Raw genomic sequence first — 14,980 nt, forward strand, 5'->3', positions numbered from 1 at the left:
GACGACGTCGACGAGATGCACCACCACCTTCGATGATCGCGAGTTCGAAAAGTGGAACGGGGGGAGGGTGAGGGAGGGGTGGGGGTGGGGGGTGGGGGGGCGGAAGGAGAGGCGGCGGCGTGCCGTGCGCGTGGTGGGAGCGGCGGAGAGAGAGAGCGTGTAGCCCGTTTCTGCCCGTCGAGGGGGCGTCAGTTCGGTGGCGTAAGCGGCGGCGGGGGTCCAGAATCATCGGGGCTTAGGCCGTCCCGGGACCGCTTACGCGCGGAACACGCGGTCCGCGCGGCATTACGTCGCGCACCGCCGACCGCGACTGACGTTCGATGCGAGAGAGTCGATGGTCGTCCCACCGATTGTCGATTGCGATCGTGATGACGGGGCCTCCCGTCGATGGAAACGTCAGTGGATGTTACGCGGGAAAAGTGCGCCGTTTATCCGAGTGTAACGCCGCGTGACGTTATTATCGAATTCGTGGAATCTGGACGTCTGGACCGTCGACAATCCGTTGGCAACAACCTGTCGGAATCGAGGGATCGTCGATCGAACGATATAGGTAGTGCCGCTGGCCGATTGGGTGTCCCGAGAAAGAGAGAGGAAGAGAGATAGATGACCTGACGATTATTAACCGAGCGTTGAATGAACTGCTGATAGACAGTGATAGATGTACTTTAAATCGGCGAACTCTCTACGGTCACGCGTCGCGTAAGAAAGTGCAACGGTACATTGCGAGAAAACAGCTGCCGCGTCGGATCACGAGGCAAAACCGGAACCGGTGATCCCGAGACTCCCGCCTCGTAACTATGACGATCTCGCGATCGACGATGAGAATCGATGCAATCGTCGAGGAAGAAGAACGACTGATCAATTACGTACGGCGTGGGACACGCTGGTAGCAAGAGGTAGGACGCGAAGTCGCCTTCGTCGGCGAAATACGTAAGTGAAAATCACGACGTCCCGATCGGGGAGTACATCCTTGGGCGACGTTGGGCGGCTACTGGCCGATGGGATGCATCTACCGGTGGGTTCCGTGGGCTTGGGGGAGAATTACGGCACCGTTGGATCCCACGAAGGGACCGCCGGCCCGTGCGGTCCATCCCTGGCGCCGCTGCAAGGTGTAAACAGCAGGTATCAGCAGGTAGACGACGCCGACGTCGGAGGTGGAGGCGGCGAGATGAGCGAGAGTGCCGCCGTCGGCGAACTATGGTGGACCGAAAGACTCGTCGGCGAAGCGCAGGCGGAACATCCTGGAGAACTGGTCAGGACAGGTTGGTGTTTTCATCGAGCGGATAAAAATACTGAAAGAGAGTAACAAGTGAGAGGATAGAGGAAAGAGAGAGAGAGAGAGAGAGGGATGTCCATTTAAAAAGATTTGATCCTGTCATGTTGATTGAATATTGGGCAGATCATGTAATAGCGATCTTCTATTAGAATCGTTAGCGTTTCAATTTGACGTCAAATTGTATTAAGCGATCGTTTTAAATCTATGGGATCTTTGTTTCAGGATCGCCGTACTTTTTATGCAGTCAACTGCCAACGCATTGGCGGTCCAACAAGACGCTTCCAGTTGCGTTCAAAGTAGTTGCTCTTGGCGATGTTGGCGACGGAACTTTGGTGACGGTCCGCGCTGGCAATGACGAGAACTGTTGCGCGGAATTGCGAAACTCCACCGCGTTGATGAAGAATCAAGTCGCCAAGTTCAACGATCTTAGGTTCGTCGGTAGGAGCGGTAGAGGTGAGTTCCCTTCTCCGATCGTTTTCTATTTCCTTATCTTCTTAAATTTCCAAACGCGCAATATTTTCCGAAGAGGAAAACATTTTTTGCGCGTAAAGGAAGAGAAGGAAGGTGTATATATTTGAGAAAGCGGCGTGTTAACGTTTCAATTGTATTCTCCCGAAAACACAATTGTATCTTTCGTCATATATGAAGTCTATACGCGAGAGAATCTGTATAGTGTGTTGTGTATCAGGACGAGCGAAAGCGCGTGCCGCGATTTCCCTCTAAAATCACGGTTATTGTAATCATCATCATCATCATCATCATCATCATCATCATCATCATCATCATCGTCGTCGTCGTGCCACCCTCATCCATCCCCGTGCGTCCCCATTCGCGAGTTGCCGCTCTCCTACCACCCCCTCCCCTCCCACCCAGAGTCATTACTCGATGTCTGCCGCAAGCCCCAACCGAGCATTCGAAACAACTGGCCGTTAATCAGAAATCATCCGACGGATATGGACGGATATGAACGGAGAGGATGACTTGCCAAAATCAAGCAACGCTTTCGATCGATGCTCTTGACTTGTTTAATTTTCCACCCTAATTTTCTGTCAACCCCTGCGGCTCTTTCGCGCACATATCTATTAACAAAAATATCTCGCCAAGCAACGTCGAGAGAAATTAAACCGCAATGACGAATATTGTTAATGCAAAATATTTTCATAATTAATTAACGCAATAGAAATTTAATATCGCATATATATCGAGAAGGATAACATAGGATCTCGCGAGTCTTTGTTCTTGTTAAGGAGGAATTAGACGGATCACAGCTATATGAAAAATTAATAAATCTAATACATCTTTAAATTCAAAAATTTGACATTACGCACATTTAAAGCACTTTTAGCCCTTTAAAATATATTTAATCGATAATTAATTTACGAGTTAAAATAAAGATTTGTCCTGCAAAATATAATTTAATCTCAAAATTCAGTAAATATGATCTTGTATCGAATTAACTTTTTGTAACGATCGTACGGAAAAATTTGTGAAAACAAAAATTTTAATTCTACATCACATCTTTCTTTTAAGCCATAAATTAATTATTAATTTTATATTTTAGAAGATTATGAATACTTCGTGTGCGTGTATGCGAAATTCATGAATCTCGAGATGTATCGGAGTTATTAACTTCTGACGTGGCTGATCCGACCTACCTTCCCCCTTCACACGATTCATCTTGATATTTGCAATTCCTTGGACCTGTTCGCGTTCTCGAAACATCGATCTCCCGGCCGATAATAATTATTCACGAATCAGTAGACGGCTTTGCCAAAGCCGACAAATGCATTTTGCACCCCCCATGATCCGGAGGGCGCGTTTATGAATTAACGGATCCGGATTGCTCGTTCCGTAGCGCGTCATCTATGTTTCATTTGATTTCATCGTGAAGAGCAGGGTTAGCGATTTTCATTCTCCTGACGCACCCGGTGCATCAGGTCCCCGAAGTCAATTAGCGAAAGAGACACTTCCCTCGCCGAAAATCCTTCGGTCCCTTTGTCCATTTTACGGCTCGTTCGCGTTGTTACGTATTTTTTCCTCTTTTTTTTTAGTTTTTTTTTTTGTTTGTGTTTTTGTCGTTTCAATCTCTCCCCGATAATCCATAATACTCAATTTCGGCGATTGACCAAACCGCCCTCGGTGTGTTGATACCGGCCACCACCATCATCGGGCGAACCGGCCGGCCCTCCTGCTATATCATGGAGGTTTTGTTTCCGCGACTTATTAATTTGATTGAATTGCGTCGCATCGGCCGAATGCCGAACTGATTCAAGAAATTGCAGCGAGGATTTTAAAACGGGCGAGGCCACGAAAAATTCCGGGGCCGCTACATCCTCGATTAAAAAGAGCGATCGCGAGATTATTTTTCAACGACTTCGTCAAGGTTCGATATTCCCTCTCGCCATTTTTCTCACCTTCGCAATTTTCTCCTACGCGCATATTCTGATTGCAATTGCTTTTACACGTGTTTTCTGTTGTCGCGAAAGGATTACGACTCCGATCGCACGCCTCGCGGTTTATTACCTCTAATCAGCCGGCTATTAAAGTCAGTTTACGCGAAGAAGGAAATAACCGCAAGCCGGTATAAACGCGATCATTTTTCCTTTCATTAAAACGTACTATTATCTCAACGCGTGGGACGTTGTTTTTTCAAAGAATGCTACATCTCTTCGTATAATTAGAGGATCTCACCATCCTGGCAATTATCGCCTCTCACGTATATTCATAAGCGGATCGTTCGAAAAAAACTGCGTCGTGAATGGAGAGGAAAAGAAACGGAATATAGTAGCGCCGAATCGGAGAGGGCCGGAATGGTGAAACGACAACGACGACGACGACGACGACGACGACGACGACGATCGTTCCATCATCATCGCCGGGGTCGGCCCGTGCCTAATAATTAGTAATATACCGCAGTCTATATCGACACGGCTGAAATTACCACCGATAGTAATTATTTGACAATCGCAGAGACATCCTGTTGGGAGACTCGGGGACCTCCGCTCCGTCCCTACCATCGACGCGCGTCCGCTCGCCTATCCCCCTGCCGCGTCCCTCCTTAGCCTTTCTACCCCGTACGTTTGCTGCTCGCTTAGCCCTACGCGACCTCGTCCCCTCCGCGCGTCGCCACGAGTATTAACGGACGATTTCCAGTGGTTTCAAGCTCTTGTGTGTGGGCGAGTTTAGGCTGGCGCGCTCATCTCATCGTCGGTGTGTTGCCAACGCATCGACACACACACACACACACACACACACACACACACACATATGCAGGGAAAGAGAGAGAGAGAGAGAGAGACGGGAGAATCGTGAGTAGTCGAGCTATGATGCTGCACGTTATATAGGTGCCACATACGCGTGGCCCGGTTTTGTCTGTCCGTCTGTTCGACCTCCCGCCCGCCCGCCCGCCCGTCCGTCTGTCCGTCCGTCCGTCCGTCCGTCCGTCCGTCCGACCGACGACCGTCCATCGTTCGCGAATGCACAAGCCGGGTCCTGTCTCTGCAGATGACCGTTCCCATCATCGAGTATTAACCGCAGGTCCGGGTGCCGGTGACGGGGGAGTCGGCTGTGCGGCATTATTAGCCCCAAATGCGATGGACTCTGCCGAGGGGGTGGTACGGGACGTGGGTGCGGAGAGGGGGGCAGGGGTAGGGGGGAAGGACAACGCGCGCGCGACCCTTTACTCCGATCGGCCGCCACCTTCCCGACCCCTTCCCGACTTTGGCGAGACCCCCTCCCCCCTTCCCCCCGTCCCCCTCCTCCTCGGAGTTTTCTACCCCGGACACGTCGGCGTGTCTTCAGAATTCTTCGAATATGTGAGAATCCTTTTGCCTTTATTCGCATCCACTATTCCAATTTCGCCGATTTCCTTCCTTCGTCCAAAGTTAAATTCTTTTCCTTCCCTCGCCCACCCCTCCCGCCCACTCCCATTAAAATACAAAGTTATTCGGTATACACCCCGTCATTCGCGCAACGTCTGATCGTGAATCGAGCATCTTCTTGAGGAAGAATCGTAATCTTTTGTATCGTCCTATTTCGCGAAAACGCGAAAAACGACGCAACTTTGCGCGCGACAGATGAACGACGATGATGGGCAATGACGGTCCGCGAGAGATACGGGGACCTGGGAACGGGGCGCGACGGGGGATGGCGGCGGCGGTGGCGGCTCTATCACGGAGAGAAGTGCGGAGAGAGCCGCGGTATAACTGGGATATAACGCCATGTAGCTCCGCAGTCAGTTGCAGTCAGCTCCCCGGGGGTGGCGCGCGGGGGGTTGGGGGTGGGAGTCGGGGGGTTCGGGCGGGGGGGGGGGAAGGGGCCGGCGGTGTTTGATGCCGGTTATCATGTTGACAGACACAGCGAGCGAGGTGGAACTCTGAATTCACCAAGGGGAGACAATTACAAATCGTTGACATTTACGCCAACACAAACGATTGCATGTCCGCGGCGCGTGTTAGGTATCGTCTCTATTGGGGCGTAAACAGCAGTCTTGCCACCGTGTTTCGTTTCGTTCGTCATATCGGACAAGCTGACACCGTGTGAGAGTTTCGGTCGCCGCCATCATACGGATGATGGCATCGTACACGAATCCGTTTCCCAGTCAAGTTATCGCCTACTGCCTGACGGCCAGTCTCCGGGTCTCCGGGTTGAGACGGTTAAACCGGACTTCTCCGTTTCCAATCACGAAGAACGTAAATAACGAAAGGGGAAGAGAGAGAGAGAGAGAGAGAGAGAGAGAGAGAGAGAGAGAGGCTAAGAGTGTTCGGTGGTAAATTCTTGGCCGTGCGATAGAAAAACCCCCCCTCTCCACCTTGGTCCGAGGAGAGGGACAATTGGTCGAAAGAGACAACTCTGGCCTACGCTTCTCTCAAGCGGAAGAGCCGCGAAAGAGCGGCGAATTACCGAATGCATATTAGCGCGCGATGGGCCGTTTAAGAGCGCGTAGTCAATCTCTCGACGGACGTTTATGGAGAGGGAATTAATATACCGGACCTTCAACTTGCAGACCTTCGCCGATGATATATGTAGACGACCGCTCCACCCCCGAGCATCCACTCCTCTTCTATTATCTTTTAACGTGCTTAAGAATACCGAGGCTCCGTTAGGATCTAATAGAGACGATCGTAATTGCTTGAGTGGCAAATTATAAATCGAACTCCGCTCTCGTCGTACTTAATCGAAGATAGAAATACGAGTATCTTTGTTAGCACTCGGTGGATCACAAGCAGATGTGCACTTAAATCTTTATATGGACCGTTTATTTTGAAAGCGGTGTAAGTCCTTTGTTTAAAAAAATGAGATATGACGTAATTTATGCTTAATTTAGTGTAAACTTTTTGTTTATAACTAGTTAGTATTTAATATCTTAAAAAATGCCAATGCTTTGTTCAATTTAAAATTGGCCGGTAAAAGAAATTGCGTAACCATTGATTATGAAAGTGGTGTAAGTCCAATTTCCATCGCGATGCCAGGCCTATTACATACGAAAAATATAAGGATATGCAGCAGCTATTACCTTATATACCTCCTGTGCATCATGAATATTTCAAAACACTGCCACATGAAGAGCATAAATAATTAATAATACCAATATCTTGTGTTAAGTTTAACAATATATAAATATAATTAACGTTCAAAATAAAAAATACTAATTCTATTTTATTTCTTGTTATTATTTATAAACAAAATTGGATTAATATGAAATATATTTTAAGTGATATTTGTTATTTCAAAATTGAAATTAAATGATATTTACAATTGACTAATTATGAAAGTGGTGTAAGTCCATTTGCAGCCTGGAAATATATATTATTTTAGTTAAATTCGCCTAAAAGAAATTTATATAATCAAATTATATAACCTATCATTTATTATAACCTATATTTTTTAATTGTCAGATCTGCTAACATTTAATTTTCTCGAAACAAAAGAAAATGGACTTGCACCAGTTTCAAAATAAACGGTCCATATATTGTTTTAAGTATTTGATAAATTAGAATTTAACGATATACGTATCGCGTGTCAAAATATTGACAAAAGCATGAAGATTTCGTAGACTGTTCTAATTCCTTAATTCCTCCGAGTATCTGTGCAAAACCTGGGCACAATTCTCTTAACGTTTTGGAAATTATTTACGTTTACACAGTTAGTATTGATTCTTATGGAAAATCACGTATTATAGTATTTATGACAAATTCGACAAGGAAAAAACATTTGCCAGAAAAATAAAAATTTTCATATATATTAAGAAAACTCTAATAAATATTCGATTTAGATCCACTTACTCGTTCAAAAGTTATTTACTAAAAATTATAAAAAAATATTATCTCTCTCTCTCTCTCTCTCTCTCTCTCTCTCTCTCTCTCTTTCTGTTCCTGTAAATTACTTGGTTTCTTCTTGTTTCTTGCAGCTGATTTCGGAGAATATCCACGATCAAAAGTTTTTGTCATAAATTAGAAAAAATTTTAATTGCAACCATTTTCTTTTACGAAGACATGAAAAACCATATTATTTTGCGATAACAATATAAACATAAGAAATCCTTAGGCGATTTCTCGTTAAAAAAAAAAAAAATCCAAGTCAAAGATACAGAAAATAATATTTTTTAATTGACCGCGTAATTTTACGCGAAAAAAAGAAGAATTATTTCATAAATGTAAAAATGCGATTCTATACCCTCTTTATTGATATGTTATAAAAATAAAAGATTTATAGAACATATACAATATCTCGTATAGAACGTTTACATATTCGCACATTTAATTCACCCCTCGCATCTATGTAATTCATAATTCATTGTTCTCTGTCGCAGGAAAGAGTTTCAGCATCACCATTACCGTATCGACAACGCCGCCCCAAGTGGCGACCTACACGAGGGCGATTAAAGTAACCGTCGATGGACCACGGGAGCCGCGATCGAAAACGAGTAAGTGAATCACGCGACACTTCGATCGCGAGATCTATCCAAAACGCGCCGCGCCGTTCCGGGAATTCCCTCCGAAAATGTACCGATAATTCAACGAAAGTCCCCGTACGCGGTAATGGGTAGTCATTACCGTGCAGATGGTGCGCGATGATGCAGTGGTCAACGTGCGTATCCGCGGCACGATGCGTGTTTCGGGTCGAGCTATTCGCGCGCGCGCGCGCGCGCGCATACACGCGCGTACCTATAGACGCGCGCGCGCGGGGGAGACAATGCTTTTACAAGCGCGCGTTCGTGCGCCCCGAATACTCGGCTAACTCACTTACGATATATAATTCGCCGCGAGAACCCCCGAAAAAAATTGCTAAAACATTCTGTTGGCGAACTCATTATCGGTCGGCCAAAATTGATAGGATCACGCGAAACGCAGTAAAAGTCGATAGCTGCCCCCATCCCCGCCCCGCTTCCTCCCTTCCCGATCCTCCTTCGCTTTTATAACTCGTGACTGCGTGCCCCCCCCCCCGTTTCCCCACCCCCTCTCCTCCCTACCCACCCCCGCCGCGAAACGAAAGGAGATATCGCGCGCTTGTGCGCGCCCGACTATTCGGCCCGACACCTATTTTCGGATGCACCCGCGGCGGGCGGGGGAAAAACAAAAAAAAAAAAAAAAAATGGTCGTTATTTCAATATCAGATTAATAGCCGTTGCGGAGTTTAACCGCGAAAACGGCAGTTTTTTGCGGCCGTTTCACATTTGTTGTATAAAGTATTGATGGGCGCCGTATATATATATATATTGTACATTCGCCGGGGGTCCCGCTATTTTTTTCGCAATGGCCGAGCCATTGATTGATTTTACTGATGTTTTTACTGCTTGACTCGCGCGGGCCCGTGAATAGTGTCCGAGAGCGGGCGGAGCAGGTGCAAAAACGCGCGAATCTCGTCAATTTTCCAGCTGGCATAAAGTGCACTTAACGGCGGGGTTAAAGTTTCAAGTCGCATTCATCCACATCGGTGTCTCCATATCTTTGCGGCTTTCAACGGGGCGAGGGGGGAGGGGGAGGGGGGAGGATTTTTTTTTTCTGCCCCTCGGATAAAGATGGACCTCGGATTCCGGTTTGATCGATTTTATTTTGCTACCGCTCGATTTCATAATTTGCAAATTGATAATTCGCGAATAATCTTATACAGTTACCGAACAATATATTTGACGGATATACTATTGAAACTATCCAAGCTTAATTATTTATTTTTAAGTATTAAATATTATATAATATTCTTTTCAATTTTAAATATTGCAATATATTTAATCGTTAATCTGATAAACTAAATTTTAGTGAATCCATTGAAAGATACATTATTTATAAATGATCAGAAATATTAGATCCTGCGTACGATAGAGAAAAAAATATTAGGAGTAGGAGTAAGATATTAAATATCAGGAGGAGCAATTTGGAATTATCTTACTTCAAACGAGAGAACGGTATGGATCAACGTATAATAAAATTAAAAAATAAAAATTAGAAACGATTAATCCATTCCGTTTCCTTGTTTGAAGTAAAATAATTCCAAATTGCTTCTGCTGATATTTAATATTTGATTCTAATGTCTAATATTAGGTGTACAACTTTGCTTCCGCCGTTTTTTTCCAAAATTCGAGGCTTTATTGTAAAAAACTGGTTATACATTTATGATACGAAGTATTGTCCACTCCCAATGATCGTGACAATTCTTTTCGACTTTGACTCGAGTCTTCATTAAGTAATGCCTCCAATTCCGCATCTTCGAAAACCTTCTCTCTTCCACCGCTATGCCGGTCTTCGACGTGAAAATCACCGTTCTTGAAGCGTTGAAACCACTCGCGACACGTTCTTTCGCTAACAGCGGCTTCACCATAAATATTTGAGAGCATTCGATGAGCCTCAGCCGCAGATTTCTTCATATTGAAGCAGAAAATTAAAACCACCCGCAAATGACGAGAATTTGGCTCGTAAACTGACATTTTCAATCGAGAATAACTTTATGATGCGGACACAAATCGACTAATGTTTCTACAGGGTTATGTTGACAGATGCCCAAGTTTATCGCATGACGTCTGTGATCTATTTATTTCGACCACTAGTTACCGCTATAGCCATCTATAGGAAAACGGCGGAAGCAAAGTTGTACACCTAATATTTTCTCTATCTCACGCTCATAAATGAATATATGCTTTCTACGTTTTACGTTACTCTCGCCGTATAAGAACCTAACCTAACCTACACTTATAATCCGCAATCGGCACAAGAGGCGACCGCTTTAAATGTGGAGCCGGTCGTTTAAATCGTCGGTTAGAAAATAGGCCGGACGTCACCCGGAGACGCCGACCTACTGGCCCTTTCCGAATCGAAAGAGACGACACGAAAACGAAGGCGCGCGTGTCACGTGGCGTTGATCGCGGAATAGAACACGCATGACGACATATTGCATACATGGACTTTTGGCATCGCCGATTGCGTGCCTCATCATCGGCCGGCACGGCATCCGGGGAGACAATCTATGCAGCGCAACCGGCGTTCGAGCAAAACAACCGGGCAGCGTTTTCATTGTCCTGCCAACAATGCGCGACGCCCCGCAGACACCTGCCGGCTCTCATTATTGCGTGCATAATCGCAAGCTTTTTGTTATCGGAAATCATCCCTCCGCGCTTCACCGTGTATGTGTATGCGCGCGCGCGCGTGTGTGTGTGTGTATATGCCATGGCCAGTAATCGGGCAATTTCCGTAATTCGCTATATCGTCGAACCACGCGCGAAAGGGTTTAGAATAGCGAGCCTTTTCGTTTCCTCGAAGAACAGCAATGAATCCAGCATATGAATTTTATATGAGAATAGAGTGTCCACTCCTTGGAAAAATATGGAAAACCTGAAATTCTCGGGGATTTCTTTTGTACTTGGAAAAATCAGGGAATTCTCATGAAATTTTATTGGGATTCAGAGAATCTTTTGAAACATTCTCTCTTTGATAATTTTGCTCGTATAAGCAGTTAACGATAATTCAAGTTATGAATATTAAAATATAATATTTAAAGTTTATTATATACAAAATAAATATATATGTATATATATATATATATATATATGTTTTTTTTTGTATATATTTAATGTCTTAACAAAATATTGAATATACAGTATATATTCTTTATTGTAATTTGTAGCAATAAAAAAAATGAAAAGGTTATGCAAGTGAAGAATGTTAATCTTACGAAAGTTATTCAGCTTTTTTAATACATTCGAAAATCTAACATTTGGAACTTAAGTCGCTCTGTGTTCTTTCTTCATATATGAAGAGCGTTAGAAAAAAATGCATTCGATAAAAAAAAAATTTATTTTAGAAAGTTGCAAAAAAATCTTCAAAATTATTCTCTTTACGTGGAATAAGAATATCTGAAAGATCGGAGATTTTTTTTTTAAATATTTGAATAAACACTCTAGAAAAAAAAAAACATTTAGAGATGTTTCTCTTAATATGACCCATGTTTAAATCGTTATATCGGGAAAGATGATGAAACGCAAGGTGACAACTTTGACCTTTTCCGTTAGACGGATCGCGACGAAGCAGTGCCTGAGTAATTTGTCGGTTACCAATAACGGAAATGCCAGCGGAGTTCGCGTAACGCAGAATGAATCGAGCGCGGTAAAACGGATAAACGGAGAAAGAGAGACGCGCACGTGAAACAAAGTGGCCGCTCTCGTCCGTCACCGTGGCCCCAAAATCATCGAAATGCAAGCGAGCGGAACGATATCGATGGATGGGTGCTGTCAGTCAAAGGTCGAAATTGAATTTGCTTCGTTCCGTAATTGCTCCGTATTTGGAATGTCATCTATTAGTAAGGTACGCCGTACATATATTCGCGAAATGATTTCCCGTTTTAATACGTCGTCCCACGTGTCGTCGACAATAGATTTCTTTGCCTCTCCCCTCGTATTTTCGCTTAATGATAAACGACGTTTGACGTTTCACTTCGAGAAAGTCGCGAGATCCGAATTTCGCTTCGCGAGCCGATCCGTTGATGTCAATCGATGTATTTCTTTCCCCCTCCCCCCCTCCCCCCCGTTCTTCATCTCTCTGCAAAATCGCTCGTCCGTCCCCAATCCGACATCTCTCTTAAACGCAGTTTTCGAGAAAACCGATAGCGACGAAAGGAACCATACGAAAGCAATTTCGACGGTCGGTGAGTTGTCAATCAAAATGTTAAAATTGAACCGGGCTACTTCGCGATTGGATTCCCTCGTGGCCGACTCTTGATCCCGGACACCGGTCAGAGGAAGGCTCTATCGGCGACCGAAAGGTCCGATTAAAGACCACCTCCTGATAAAGCGGCGTCGAGAGAAGTGGCAGATCTCGCGTAGCTTCCGGCTCGAGGATACGCTCGTGAATGGTATACGCTAGCTGGAAAAATTACTCGCGATTATCGTCGCGACGATCTGAAATCGCAAGCGGATGTATACGGGAAGAGGGATGCGGGGGGGGGGGGGAGGGGGAAGGAAGAGCAGAATGGATACTGCGAAATTGCTCTAGCTTCGAGGAATGAAAGAGAAAGAGAAAAGGGGAATGGATGCGAATAAAATTTTGTACGAAACGCCGCGCTGGCGTCAAGGAGAACGTAAGACGGGCGGAGGGAGGGATCGGTCCTCGCTATTAGAGAGGAGGAAAAAGCCGCGCTGTTTCCGTTCTCTCGACGGCCGCCACATTTTGATTAGATAAGCCCACTGCTCGTGCCGCAGAGAGAGATTGGAATTATTGCTCTCTGCATCCCGCCTTCTCTCTCTCTCTCTCTCTCTCTCTCTTACACACACACACACACACACACACTCGCTCTCCGCTTATCCGTACTTTAGAAGCCAGAAAGGCGATTGATGAAGGTGTTTTATACCAGCATTACATTTTTGTTTATCGTAATTATAAATGTAAAACACGTAAAATCCTAGCGTAATGCAATGTTCGTCGCGTCATTTCTCTATTTGAAATTTTTCTCGAAAGAATTCGCTTTTGTGGAAAAAAAATTTTCGCGTCCACCGTTTCAACGGAACGGACCCATTGCCGCGTAACGCTCCGTACATTTGGGGCATTATTGGCGTCCGGTACGTGAGGAGTCGTGGGATCCGCGCGGGGTCCCCTTTTACACGGGCCCCTTCGCGTAGTATCTCCTGGCGCGGGCCGCTCGTCGGTAGTCGGTAGCAGGGAATAATCTTGTAGGTATCGGTCAGAGCACTGGAGCTGACCATCTGGGCTAGCCGACAATTTCGTGCAGTTTGCGGTCGAACTTTATTTGTCGTTCGCCCTCGTGGCCGGAGGTGTCTCTTCTTCTTTCTTCATCTCGCTCTCTTTCTCTCTCTCTCTCTCTCTCTCTCTCTCTCTCTATCCTTCTTCCTTCGCGCTCCGTCTCATCTTCCTTTTCTTCTCTTTCTACTCTCCCGAGGAATAACAATTTGCGCCTAGACTCCCATTCTTTTGGCTTCTCCTCCATGTCAGTTCACATCCGTTGAAAAAGAGAGAAAGAAGGAGAGAAGCGGGAAAGGGAAGGGGGGAAAGGGCAAATGTGCCACTTTTGCTACCTACCGATAATAATCTGGAATCCAGAATTTCTGTTGTCATTCTTTCACCGGAGATATCAGTACGTAAATATCGAAAGTATTGCGAGAATCGGCTTTCGACCGAGTGTCAAGAGATACGCGTTGAATGAAATAAATCCGCATGCGTTGGACGTGATTCTTATTTTAATTTTTATTAGACTGCGTTGCCTTATGATAATGTATGTCGTCCATGCGGTCTCCGATGATTATGTAAGCGCCCGGGTTCGTGCACATGCACGAATCATGTGCATTGTGTGTGTGTGTGTGTGTGTGTGGTAATGTGTATCAGGATCCGACGTAATAGGGAATCGGAGTGCCCACGTTATGTGTACGCCGCTATACTTGGCTAGAGATTCTGTCTATCCATGGGACTTCGGATATGCGAGGAATGCTATTGAAGTCTATCAAGGGAAGAGAGGTCGAGTTTCTTCATTATCTCGCCTTATTGGTCTAATGACGTAGACGCGCGCGCTAGTCAATCTCCCCGATTTGGAGAATCCGCGTGTTTGCATCGCTGCAAAGCTCAAAAGCCACGTGAAAAAATTCAAAAGACGTTTAAGAAAGTTCGACACGTATTTTTCAGAATTTTCTCTGCAACTATCTCGCGAAATAATTTAAATTTAAAAGAAAAAATAGTTAAGAACTTTGCAGTACGAGTAGATGACATATTTGAGCAACTCAAGATTGCAAACAATCAGTACAATTCGTATCAATTCGAATAATTTTTCTTCTTCAGGGCAGCAGCATCAGCAATTCCGTGCGCTCGGCCTAGGACAAAGACCTTTCCTCGACGCGCCGACCTCGTTCAGGTCCCATCTGCGAGAACTCGAATCTTTCGGGAGGAATAAGCATCATCATCATCACAGTGGCAGTCACTTACACGACCAGCAGATCGGCAACAATGTCACCGCGAATTCGGTTAGCGGTGCCTGCACCAACCCCAACAACACCGACCCAACCGCATCGCCGGCTTCCAGTACACACCTCGGGGCTACCGGCGGCTCCTCTGCTCATCAGGATTGCTACAAACGCAGTCCTCAACACGGTGGTGAGTTCTGATTCTATAGCCTCACCCGTTTTTAGTGGATAAGTCTGTTCGATACGTCTTTTTTACGCGTAGAGATGATAGACGTAACGCATTAATATTTATACAATAAAACTGATCAAGT

At 45.4% G+C, this 14,980-nt stretch overlaps 1 protein-coding gene across 1 annotated transcript in view; it reads left to right on the plus strand.

The window, feature by feature from the left end:
* The first annotated feature begins 224 nt into the window (after positions 1-224).
* Positions 225-14,980, plus strand: part of LOC138942368 (protein lozenge) — a 38,428-nt gene continuing 23,672 nt past the window's right edge. The window contains exons 1-4 of the mRNA XM_070312556.1: positions 225-1,262; positions 1,499-1,729; positions 8,088-8,201; positions 14,548-14,859. Coding sequence (XP_070168657.1) covers positions 1,004-1,262; positions 1,499-1,729; positions 8,088-8,201; positions 14,548-14,859 — 916 coding nt within the window. The 5' untranslated portion in view covers positions 225-1,003. The remainder of the gene's footprint in view (positions 1,263-1,498; positions 1,730-8,087; positions 8,202-14,547; positions 14,860-14,980) is intronic.

The sequence above is a fragment of the Polyergus mexicanus genome, unplaced genomic scaffold, assembly GCF_030449975.1.
Source record: "Polyergus mexicanus isolate NDT 795.1 unplaced genomic scaffold, iyPolMexi1.0 SCAF_22, whole genome shotgun sequence".
Taxonomy (NCBI): domain Eukaryota; kingdom Metazoa; phylum Arthropoda; class Insecta; order Hymenoptera; family Formicidae; genus Polyergus; species Polyergus mexicanus.